The 12,745-nt window shown below is 35.8% G+C and overlaps 1 protein-coding gene across 6 annotated transcripts in view; it reads left to right on the top strand.

Annotated features, from left to right (window-relative positions):
- The window catches only part of snama (something that sticks like glue), a 42,564-nt gene that overhangs the window by 14,692 nt on the left and 15,127 nt on the right, over positions 1–12,745 (top strand). For 5 of the 6 annotated variants that reach the window (XM_087354743.1, XM_022076203.2, XM_022076202.2 and 2 more), the window contains 6 exons: positions 527–588; positions 1,429–1,539; positions 2,128–2,212; positions 2,734–3,033; positions 3,462–3,587; positions 3,985–4,173. In XM_087354743.1, coding sequence (XP_087210869.1) covers positions 527–588; positions 1,429–1,539; positions 2,128–2,212; positions 2,734–3,033; positions 3,462–3,587; positions 3,985–4,173 — 873 coding nt within the window. The remainder of the gene's footprint in view (positions 1–526; positions 589–1,428; positions 1,540–2,127; positions 2,213–2,733; positions 3,034–3,461; positions 3,588–3,984; positions 4,174–12,745) is intronic. The other variant, XM_087354742.1, reaches the window with a different exon arrangement.

The raw sequence follows: 12,745 nt of genomic DNA, 5'->3' as shown, positions 1-12,745 counted from the left end.
CTTGCACATTCTGTTCCTTGTTTTACTAAAAACACTGAATGTTATGTATTAAAATTGTTTTTCTTCTATGATGTAAAAATGTTTGATGAAGGATTCACTTTTTAGTTTATCCTTTGATGGTAGTGATGTGTGCTACAAATTCTTGGGGAGCATAAAAAGATGTTGGTCTTCTGGGTTTTTATGGTGTGTGGACTTGCAGGTATATACCAGCATTTCAGAGGAACATACTAAGCCCTGAAGATAGAAGCAATATGTTTCTCTGAAATGTTGGTGTCTGCCTAAAAGTCCACACAAGCGTCTTATTGTGTCAGGAGGAAATTTGAAGTGTCGGTTGGTTACGCAGAATTTTTTATGCTGTTAGTACTGATCCTTTAAATATTTCTGTATTCCCCATGTTTTCTGTGTTAAGCAGGTCATTCTGTAATATCATTGTGGGCATCTTTGTTAAATTATTTGTGTTGTTAGTAGCAAAGATACATGATCTGGTAGTTTATAGTGTAGTAATGAAAACAATTTTGTGTTTCAGAAATTTTACATCACGTGGTTCTCATTTTGAACATGGGCATCCATCTTATCATCATGAGGCAGGTTAGTTATTATAGAGTTGCTGGTCCTTCAGCCAAATAATTAATGAAAATTTATCAGCAAGAGGTCCTGGGAAGAAATAGTGAAGGTACATTTGTTTAATCATTAGGAATAGAAATTAAATCATGCTTTACAGATTTTTGGCCATCAGAATAGAATGAGGTGGTTCAAAATATTCAACAGGAAGTTGAGAGAAGAACTTTTAAATGCTTCAGCCAACATGGTGAGGCTAGCAATAATTATGAAAATTACCGAACCATTCTTTGTATAATCGGCACTACTGCAAACTCTAACTGTGTCATAAATTTGTCAGATATAACCAAAATGCTATGTACTGTCACAGTGTTTGTATATTTTAACTTGCAAAACAATATTTTTTACAAATTCTTAGGGAAGTTTGTATAGCATTACAAAGTGTTAGATCTGTCCCTCCATTACTTCACTATTTAATACCACTAGACCAGGAACTGATGGTAGATTTTGTGCAAGTGCTATTTTATTGTTTTACATTCTATAAAAAAAACTGTGACTTGATATGTCCATGTACATGTAATCCGTACAAGCATACATACTCTAGCTTTTAACTGTTCACATTTTTTATGCCTGTATACAAAGCATGCCAAATATTTTCCTTCATTGTTAGAAGTATAAAATTTTGTGTATGTAAATTTTCTTTTCCAAATCTTGTTTTATCCATATATGCAGATAGCCTTAGACAGTGATGGACATTCTATTATCCTGCCTGCATCATCGTTGTTGAGTGGGCAGGTTGGAACATGTTATCCATTTATTACCATCCTCTGTTGTGAGCTCTTTTTTTTACCAGTTTATTATACATTTCAGGGTCATTACCTGGCCCCAGACCTCCACATTATGCTGATCTGGATAGAGATGGCCACCCAGTGCGAGGTTCATTCAGAGGGTATCATAGAGGTCGGGGAAGGATAATGCATGGTGAGTTGATGTCAGTGTGTTCGTTCAGTGATGTCTGTGATTAAGGGAAAATATGTTTGCATCCCAGGAATGGAACATGCGTCCAGTTCATCACTAAATACTTTTACTACATAAGCTAGCTGCTGCCCCAAAGCATGAATGAGAAGTTTTGCTTACACATAACTTTCACCAATGCAGTTGAAAATTTGCCATTAAAGAACCTCACAGCCTTGCATATATTTTCTACAGCTCTCCATTAATCCACCTTGTGGCAAAGGCCTGAGAATTTTCCTAGAGCCATGGTCACAATACTCACATATGGGTGGGTGTGATACATTCAGAAGGTCGTGAACTTACTACTGCTGCGTGAGGTTTCAGATTCTGATGGTGAAGATTTTGATTGTGATCTGGGTGGTGTTGCTGTCTGTAGTCTTGTGGTTGTGGGTGGTAACCAACATTTTCAAGGAAAGCATTGTATCTCATTTCTATGCTGAAGATAAGAGGTAATATGTTTTTTCTGAAATGTTGGTAACTACCTACAGACTACAGCAAGACCACAATTACTACTGCTGTGTTCATGCTTTTCTGAAGGCTGTATTATTGTTTCAGGTGGGTATCGTGGCAGCCACATGCACCATCAACCTCCGCCACCAGGACTTAGTCGTGGGGGTATCCATAATGGAAATCAGGCAGGGTAAGTTGGGAGCAAAATTTGTATGTGGTATGCATCTGTAACACAAACACTACTTTGTGTAACAGAATGAGGAGTGATCAGAGTACAGTAATATTACCAGAGCAAGTTTTATGTGCCACTGTATGAATAAATTGGACACACTTTGAAAGAATCCCTGAAGTTGTGAAATATTAACCTAGAACAAGATCTCTAAAAAGAAGGAATGATTCTATTTTGTAGTTCCTGTAGCAGGGCCCATGTGACCAATCACAGTTAATCAGCCATTGCTTGCGCAGCTTGTTAGCAGTACCCACCTCCCGTTTTTCATCTCTATTTCACTGTTGATGAGTGCCAGACTAACCTAATTAAAAGCTAAAACCCTAACTAAAGCACACATAGTCATTTACTTGGATGGTAATACTTCATATTTTTTAATGGGATGAAAGAAAATAAAGATGGAAACTCATATTCTGTGTGTTAACTTTTAATTAGATTAGGTTAATGGCTTTGGCAGCAAATAAGTTGTGTTGCTATGATTACAGGACAATAGATGATCCACTTGAGGCATTTGAGCGTATGCTGAGAGAAAAGGATGAACGTGATCATAAGTTGCGGCGTAGCAAGCGTTCTCGTTCACCTCGTTCCTACTCTCCACGATCTCGGTCACGCAGCTCAAGTTCGCGCTCTTACACACGTTCCCGGTCAAGGTCGAGAACACGCTCAAGAACCCGGTCTAGAAGCAGGACTCCTAGGTCTCGCACTCCCAGATCAAGGACACCGCGGAAGAGATCCCGGACTCGAACGAGGACAAGATCACGTTCCAGATCCTTCACTATTAGCAGGTGAGGTAGCAAGTTGTGTGTTTTGAAGCAAATTAGGTAATACACTTATGTGTGAAGGCATTTTTGTCTCCTCCTCATGGTATTCTTACTTTGCTTGATGTTGCAGGAGATTCTAATGAATCCACTTATGCAGCAAAATCTAATTTTTTTTATAAAATTCTTTGTTGAAACCTTAAATAATTTGAATCAGTGAACAGTGTTCATTAAGTTCATATTTTGAGAAGATAACGCAGGTTTGTGTAATGTAAAGTATACATCATCTTGGAAAAGTCTCTGTACACTGGGTGTTTGTTCTGTTTCTGTCACAAGCTTATTCACTGAATCCTGTTAACTACCATCTTCAGAGGAGTGTATTTGGATTTCAGTGTACATAGTGAGCCCTCTCTGATATATATCGTGTTTATATTGACACTGTTTGCTTGTTTCAGGTCTCGGTCTCGAACATTCTCACGATCACCTACTCCCCGTCCACATTCACCACGTGGTGGTAGAGATTACTCTCCAAGACGTAGGGCATCTCCACGTTATCGGACCCCACCTCGGTCTCCACCAAGGTAAGGAAGGAGCTTTATGAGTGTGCAGTTAAGATTTAATTTGTGGGAACCCTTGTGTAATTGTTTAATTCTTGAGTAAATATGCTAAACAGTTTGCAGTTACTAAATTCTTAAAATTAATGGGGTAGCATTCTAATATTCTGCATTATGCAAATTTGTTCTCCCCCAAGTTTAAGTGTTGTAAACACGTGCAAGAATCCATTTGTTACAAGCTTATAAAAAGTATTAAGTTTTCATGTTATATAATTTACATTTGTTATTCAATTTATTAATATAAGAGATCTGTTAAAGAACATTGACTTTTTATTTGCAGTCAGAAAGACAGTATGAAGTATATTCTACTTTCTACAAAGTGTAGTGCAAACCCTTATGTGAAGGTCTTTTGTTATTTGATTAGCAGATTTCAGCGTTCATACAAAGATGTGCGCCCAGAGTTTGAGCCCCCACCATATTATGAGCCCTCAGAATTCCAGTACACTGGTCGAGGTGGTGGTAGGGGACGTGGTGGCCGTTTTGGACAAAGGAAGGACTACGGCACTGGTGGTGGAGGGAAAGATTATTACGATGAGAGCTACTCTGGCAGCAGGTACATAACCTTACAGTACATAAATGTCCAATTACTTGTTTCATTGACCTTGCCACGTCTTTTTGAAAACATGGACTTCGGTTTGTTAGTGTGTATAAAAAAATTCTTTGAGGGCGTCATGTAAATAGTTTGTATAAGTAATTTTGAGAATGAGAAAACTTTATTTAATTGTGATATTTGGAAATAATGGGTGATTTTGTGCTGTGTTGGGAAGTGAGATTAGGTGTCATGTCATAGGATAATGTCAGTATAGAGCAGGACGAAGGGCTGCAGAACAGGGGTTTGTGTCTTATGTATGTCTCCGTGATGTGCTTGTACTGTGGCATCTGTTGATTTGAGCTGTCACTATTCAGGGATTTAGATTTGAATTAAATGTAACACCTGTTAGTGACCAGGAACTGAACTCAGGTCTTCATTGTGACATTTATTTTCTGTTTATATAAACATAATTTTCTAACTGATGTTGTGGTATTTCCTTTAATTATTCCTTTATCTTCCCCTTTCTGCACTTGTATTCATCCTTGCATTTACCAAAAACACTGCAACCTAACAAGGAACGTAAAATTGCAGAACTTCTGAATACTGGGATTATGTTTGGTGTTTAAAAATATATAAATCTCATGTCATACTGAAGCTGTGTTTTATCAACCTGTACCTGAATAATAGTATAAATCAACGAGAGGAAATTCAGTTAGAGTGATTGCTATGTTACAGATTTCTGTTTTGTGAAAACAGTTGTCCATATTTTCAAAAGCACTGGCAGGATTTCTTCTTTGTAGCCAGAGACATGATTGTGCGAATTATCAGTGACATTCTGCATAAACAAATTGAATGTCTTGCTTCTAGGTATTGACAGTGTTTGTAAGAGGTAACTCTTGCATCATGTGTTTCACTATTTCTTATTTGACTGCTGGGAATTATCAGAGCGTTGATCAATGCTGATACAGACATGTCTCCAATGTGATTCCACCGTGTGATGAATCTTGTGATGCTGTGCCAATTCCTAAGAACACAGCACAAGTATTAATTGCTGTATAAGTTTGTTACAGCCATGTCTCTGGCCCTATACACTTGTAATATTTAACTCCATAACTGTTACTGGCACATGCAGCAGTGAAGTTACATCCATGTACGGATGGGAAAACCGCTTGCCCTCATTTGATAAAAACTGAACATCAGATGACATTTGTTGTTTAGCATTTGCACTATGGATAGCTAATATGCAATTCTTTTTTTACCTTGTACATATGAGATTCTTGGTTTTCACTGTGGTTAATATGTGGATTGTAGTCTTCAGTACAGGCACTGAAGAAGACAAAGCTCTGAGACACTTCCATAAAGACAGTTAAAATATTAATTAGGTTTTACATATGATACGTGTTGAACATTTGAATATTAAAATGTTATAGTAAATATACTGCTGTACAGCAGATATATTGATGATGATGATTAATACTGTGTGAATACAGTAACCTCTAAAAGGGTTATGATTCCTTTTATCTGAAAGAATTTTGAGGTTAGGTGGTAGACTGTTGAAGGTTTTCATACAACATAGTAAGCACCTTTCTGAAGTTATGAAAGTTTGGTCTATGAAGGTGTTTCTTTATTCCTTGTGTTAACACTGTGTATAACTAACTCCCTGGTAGCAAAACCAGCAGGTTCAACACCGACAACACCAAGGTCCGCCACTGGCCACGATCTTAAGCCAACGCCATCCATTTGCCATAATTTATATGAAAATATACATTCACAAGGAAGAGTTCAATGTTTTGGAGAAATAGTTACAGTGCAACAAGAATTAATAAAATTCAGAAAAGTTATAATTTCAAAGGATATGCATCATATCTAAAAATTGTTGAAATATGAATTCTTAACATCTGATTACATATATCACAGTATGGCATGAAGGCACTTGCTGGATATTTCTGATTGGCTAAAAAATGGGACAAGCTACATGCAGATTCTGATGCAGATTTTCTCAGACTAGAGGACAGGATGGGATAACAGTCACTAGCCTTGTGAATTATCAGCATAAAATAGTTACAAAAGTGAAGCTGATAGTGCAGTCAGTGCAAGAAGTTATGAAAAAAATTGCAGTTAGGATTTCCTCATTGTAATGATTGTGTTGAAAAATTTATGTTCATTTGTACAACTTTTCCACTTATGTAATATTAATAGATTGATGCTGCTAACAATTTTACTCACTACAGTGAAGTTCTTTTGTACTGTCATGGCTAGACTGTGTGTGGATATTTTGATTGTGTAGCATGACTAAAAGTATTGTGTTACATGATTGAGTTTTGCCATGAATATTATGCTACTGGGGGTTCACTGCATTGAATATTGAACTGCTGCTTGTACAGTACAAAATTACTGATAAATCCTTTTATAAAGTGATCAGAACATTATATGCATCATCACTACAATAGAATTGTAACAGTTATGGTGTTATGTATCTGTCGATAAGTATGGTGAAAAGTGCAGAGGACAGTAGTGTGATATTTCTAGTCAATTTGAACTGAATTTCACTTTGCATGTTACATGAAAACTGTACAGATATCTATAATCTTGTAATTTTGAATGTGCGCCATTACTGTGTTGTGTGATTGTGTGCACTTTCATGCGACCTTTCACATGAAGAACTTGTTGCAAAGGTCTTTACAGTTTGTGTTTTTTTTTTTGTTGTCTGAACAGGTATAGTGTGTCATTCAGTTTTATCAGTATAATTATTGCATTATAAAAATATACTGTATTCTACAAGTATGAAATAAAATGGTGTCTTGGACTGTTACAAAGTAATGAAAACAGACACACAAATTTGGTTAGGGCTGTATAAATGGTTGTTCCTCTAGGCCAGGGGTTCCCAACCTCTCACAGACCTAGGGCCTCATTCACTTGTTATTATTGACTTATGGACTGCAAGGATATAAATAACAACAGTTAATTTAAAGATAAGGTCAGTTTATTAAAATTATTAAAATGTGCCAGTGCAAACAAGTTTGCATATTACCCAAGAATTTTCTTTAACAAGATCACTCATTGTGATATCTGACACTGCTTTTGCTTCAATGATCTTATAAGTTTAATTTGTGCTCTTGCTGTTTTAATGTATCCCTTCAAGTATTTATTACTAAAATATGTCCCAGTTCTTGATTTATTGTTACTAATTAAGCTGAACATTTATCATGGTGGTAGGTGTGGCCTAATACTGATGCCTCACAGAATACTTCATCAAACTGCAGATTGAGAACCCCTGCTCTAGTTCCTGAGCAATTGTGTGTCTCTCTAAAGTGTATTGTAGTTGTTTATAATATTGTCAGGCATTATGTGAGGAGTTTTAAATTTTATTGTAAAATGTCTGTACCAAGTAAGCTGTTACATAATTCATTCCATTGAATTGAGTTACTTACAAACGTGCCTACAAAATATTCGGACCTATTGGGGACGTGTGAGCTGTTTATGATATTACCTGTTAAGGATCTGTATGATTTACACAAGTCACCAATTAGTGTAACGATGGTGAAGCCAAGGAGATTATATCAATTCAGACATCTAGCTCAGATAGAGTGGAGGTTGCATGGCTGAAAACAGTATCCATAGGCAGCCAGATTTGTGTAAGTTGGTCAGTTCAGTAGCTCATCACTGTTACATGATTTGCAGCATTGCCAAACATCACACTTGATTTACTCTAAAGGGTGTGTTACACACAGTTTTGCTGTTCTTCTGGACTTACTCCTCTTCAGAATTGTGAAAAAGGAAAACCACATTTTGGAAGCTGGCTGTGCTCCTGTCTTCAGGTGAAAATACCTGTACTGGTGAGCGTAATAGAAGGGGGCTAATCCCAATCTCTGGACACCTTAAGTCATCTGATTGGAACCTGATCAGCTACTAAAGCCAAATATAGTCAGCAGTAGATTACGCCATGGAATAAAAATTATGGTATCGTATTGCTAGATAGGATATGGATGGTGGTAATCACGTTAATCGATTAATTCGTATTACAAGTCAGCAACCAATGATGTCAGTCCAGATTTTTAGAGATTTCCCACACAACCACAGGCAGCTTGGAAGAATTACTCACCTGTGGCTTGTAGACCTACACCATTGGGGGGGGGGGGGGGGGGGGGGGGGCTTAGCTAGCTATTGCCATTCCTGTTGGGTAACCTCGTGGAGGTGCCGCCTCTCAGGGCTCCCCTTGATTCCCCTTCTCTCCTTATGGGGTGCCTCAGCATTGGTTCAGCCTTTATGGATTGTTTTGTTTTAATTAGTTGGGTTCCCAAAATCAAGGTGGCATCACCTTGCCCAAGACCAACTCATGGCACAGGCTAGCTTACCAATCATGCCTGATGCACTCTGGTCCTCAGAGCTAATTCTTATGCCAACATTACAGATCACATTTGCCAACTTCCGATACATATGTTAGTCCATTGGCTAAGAGGCCCCTCTGCTTAGAGACCTGCTGCTGGTCTTGTTTTAGAATTTTGTTAAATAAGTGAAGTCCAGAAGAACATCGGTATCAAACATAACACTTTTGTATTTAGCAGTCACTCTTCATGTTTGTTTGTTCCCATGATCAGTTTTCAGCTTGCAGTGTGATTCCTGATACAGCAGCTTCAAATATGCCGTTACTGCTTCCACATTACTCATAATTTTCTTGCTGGTTGATGCTAAATAATCTGTCCATTTGAGAAACCATCATTTAATTTATATACAAAATACTTACACTGTGAATGTTAGCCTATAAGTGTGCAGTTTGTTTTAATGTTTGTCCCAGGATGTCAATTCTTCAGTAGTTGTAAATATGGTCTTTCTTACACACACACACAAAACAGAGGCAACAACACAGTGGCTAAGGAAACTTCTCATGTGTAAACTATTAACAAAGGTGGTTTTTATAAAATGCAAAAGAATGATAAGGTGGCTACACAGAATCTGTGTCTAAATTTTGATTTGATTAAAGTTACTAACAAATGCAGGGCTGTGGAGTTAGTACTAAAATCTCCGACTCCTTCATATAAGCTCAATATTTATTAATAAGGGTAAACCTACTAAAATGGTAAATGGTATCATAAGAGATTTCATCACCACCACATGAATCATCTTAGACTTATATATAACTTATGTTTAAATATATGTCTAATGGTTATTGCAGAAATCATTTGATTTGTAGACAGTTTGTATTCCTAAGGTACCGGAGCCAAAGTTACAAAGCATTGTTTCCACACCATGTGGCTCAACGTGTCGAATCTCCCTAAGTGTGAGGCCAGCGGTGGCTCACCCGGTATAGAAATTATTCTTAAGATTTTATGTCGGAGTCGGTACATTTTTACGACTCCGACTACCTAAAATTGCTTCCGACTCTACAGTCCTGAACAAATGTCTGCAACTAGATGTGTGCAGTTTGATATGAAGTGTGTTTTTATTTGTTTGCAATGGTAAACATGATAATGGCACGAAAGTGTGAGATTATATCAAACATGAAATAATTTGAATCTGTCATAGTAGAAATTACGCACAGAAATAAATTATCAATTTTTGTTGCTGATAGTCTTACCAGAAGGGAAGTAGGTGTCAAACTTTTACCTGTACTTAGATGTGTACAAATTTGCTGTTGTGAATGTCCTCCATCATCAAATAGATTTAAGGCAGTGGTTCCCAAACTGTGTTCCTGTGGTCTGCAATTCGACCAAGGTGCTCTACCACTGCAACCAAGTAATGTCATTCTTTTCCCAATTTGCAGAAAAAACATAGTAGACAGAATCTTCTCAGGCAAGAATCTTTCACTTCATGTTTTCTTCTCAGTCTCTTTCTTAAATGTCATCTGTCTGATAAAGTATCAAGTAATTCCGTCTGTGATCATTATTGTGATATTTTTGCCGACACATATTTCCGTAAGCAGCTGTTCAGTGTATTTCATTGCACTTCAAAAATACCATAACAGGTAGCTGAATAATACTGTTTCCCAGCAGTCAAATTCATACAGCAGCTGACATGACATTACTGAGTAATTTTGTATATACATACTTATACCCATAAAATAGCCACTCACTTGTAGTGGGCCCAACAGAGTAGGTTTTATTATCTGAAGATGGTGGCAGAGGCAGCCTTGAAACATCATGACTTCATTTTATTATACCAAACAAAAAAAAAAAAGTTTTTTAATAGTTTTCTGCAGGGAGCACCTTGAAATCAGTTGCTCTGCCAACTGGAAAAGTTTGGGATCTGCTGATGTATGTGAATGACATGCAGCCTTTTGTTAGGTATGGTGGTAATACTGATAATGAAATGTAATATAATTTGAAATGTGTTCATATGTTGATACTTTATATTTGCATAATATAGTAAATTCATGTTTATTTTTCTTCTTAGATACAAGATATTACATACAATTTATATGCTCTACCCATAATTTTGAGAATGTCTTTCAGTATTTTATTTATACAAAATGTTTTTTTCATGGCTGTGATGTTACCAGACATTGGTTATGAAAATGTGTACTGCAGTAGCTGAATGCAGAGAGATTATCTGCTCTGAAGTGTTATTTTTTGAGGTCATTTATATTTACATAAACATATCTGAAAAACAAAGAGTATGTTTCTATTGCTGATAATGGTATTATCATGTATCATGTGTAAACTTTCATTTTACTGTGTTTTGCCTTTGTTTCTAGTCCTGTAGAGACGTGATGTTAAATTGGCATCTTGCTGTTCTCTTTTGTGTATTGTGAAATGCCAAAGAGCATGTCACCTGTTTTTTTTTATTTATTTACAAGTTCCAAGAATCCAATAGTGGATATAGAACACGTCACAAACTCAAGTATAAAAACATAAAATACATACATTAAAAAATTACATCTAGTCAAGCAGCGTACTAAATTCAAGACAATATAATTAGTATTTTTATTACAATAGTTATCCAATTAAGTACTCATCCACAGTGTAAAACGAGTGAGTAATTAAGAAATGCCTTAATGCAACCTTGAACTTTTTAAAATTATTTGAGGTATTCTTAACCTCTGTGGGTAATTTATTAAATATCTTTATACCCGCATAGTGAACTCCTTTCTGATAAATAGTTAAATTGGCTTGGGGTAGATACAAATTTTGTCTCTGTCTAGTATCAATAGTATGAGAGTCAATGTTTGATGGAAAAAGAGTTTTGTTTTGTAATACAAACAATAATAAAGAAAATATATATTGTGATGCCAACGGTAAGATATCTAATTCTTTGAATATATTTCTACACGATACTCTATTGTGAATGAGGATAGTGTGCATCTAGTTTGCAGTCAGTGCTCTATACTAATTGATTATTTCTTTTTCATTAATTTATATTTCTTTGGATATTTAGTTATTATGGATGCTTTAATGGCAAAACTGGTTTGCACTCTTACATAATCCATCTTAATTGCAGTAATATTAAATTATTTCTACTATATTACACCATTAATAAGTTGAAGATTGCTGTCTTTTGCGTCGTGCAGTCTGGTAGATACTGCGCAACAACCCAGAAGACAGCTATCTTCAAACTCACTGCTGTGAAAACCTCAAATCCTACATAGTAATAAGTTCTTCATGACACATATATACATTTTTATTGCAGTGTGAAGTTCTGTAGTGGATGCTTTAAAATAATGTAATCTCTTTGCATTCTTTTGGCGGTAGTACATTCTATAAGCTTTGCATATAGTGCCAGAAATATTACATGAAATTTTGTTTCATATATATACATTAAATATGAAGTGATTATGAGAAATTTAATGAAATGTACATGGAGCTTGTATGTTATAGAACACTGGGCACACAACAAAATAATTTTATATGTAAATGTTTTTTATTTATGTTGGGATGCTCAGATTATTGAGTAACGTGTTCTTGTAAAAAGTTTGTTCAATGTTTAGATTATGGTCTTCTGGGTTGTGATACCATGTGGTCTTGTAGGTGGTTATATGCAAAACTACAAAGAAACACAACCCAGAAACCACATTTTGTGTTTCTGCTGTCAAGGGAGCTATAAATCACTTACTTGAATGTTATTAATCAAAAAAGAAGTGATGAAACATAATCTTTATTTTCATTAAGCATTTCATGTTTTTCTGACACAAGTTAGAGTAAAAAGACACCTGTGTGTACAATATTAAGTGGGCATGTTTCTAATCAGTCCATTTGAGGTCACGTGATTAAAAATTACAACAAAAAATTGCCTTAACTTCCAGCACTTCCAGACTTAAAGACATAATTTTGAAGTAATTATATCCTTTGTGTAATTTGCTCTTTGAAGGGATATGTTGCTTCATAGTGTTTATGTAATATCTAATAATTATGTATGTCTACAAGTTTTATTTGGCTGATGATCAAGATGCCTTAAATTGACAGTGAGGAAGACTTGTTGGCTCATTGTACTTTTATAACAATTAGTAAGTTCCTCAGTTATATAATTTGTTTAAATATTAAACCTGTTGTGTACTGTTTATCCTTGCACATGTTTTCCTACATAAACTTTTGTGTATGTAAACATGTAATATATGAATATTAACCTTTGGTGTATTCTGTTCCTGTTTTTAGATTCTTTT

The sequence above is a fragment of the Zootermopsis nevadensis genome, unplaced genomic scaffold (assembly GCF_977971745.1).
Source record: "Zootermopsis nevadensis isolate Lab colony 2312 unplaced genomic scaffold, Znev_1.0 Znev_ptg000024l, whole genome shotgun sequence".
In the NCBI taxonomy this organism is placed as follows: domain Eukaryota; kingdom Metazoa; phylum Arthropoda; class Insecta; order Blattodea; family Termopsidae; genus Zootermopsis; species Zootermopsis nevadensis.
The sequence above is the reverse complement of the archived record's forward strand: the minus strand, read 5'-3'. Positions and strand labels throughout refer to the sequence as shown.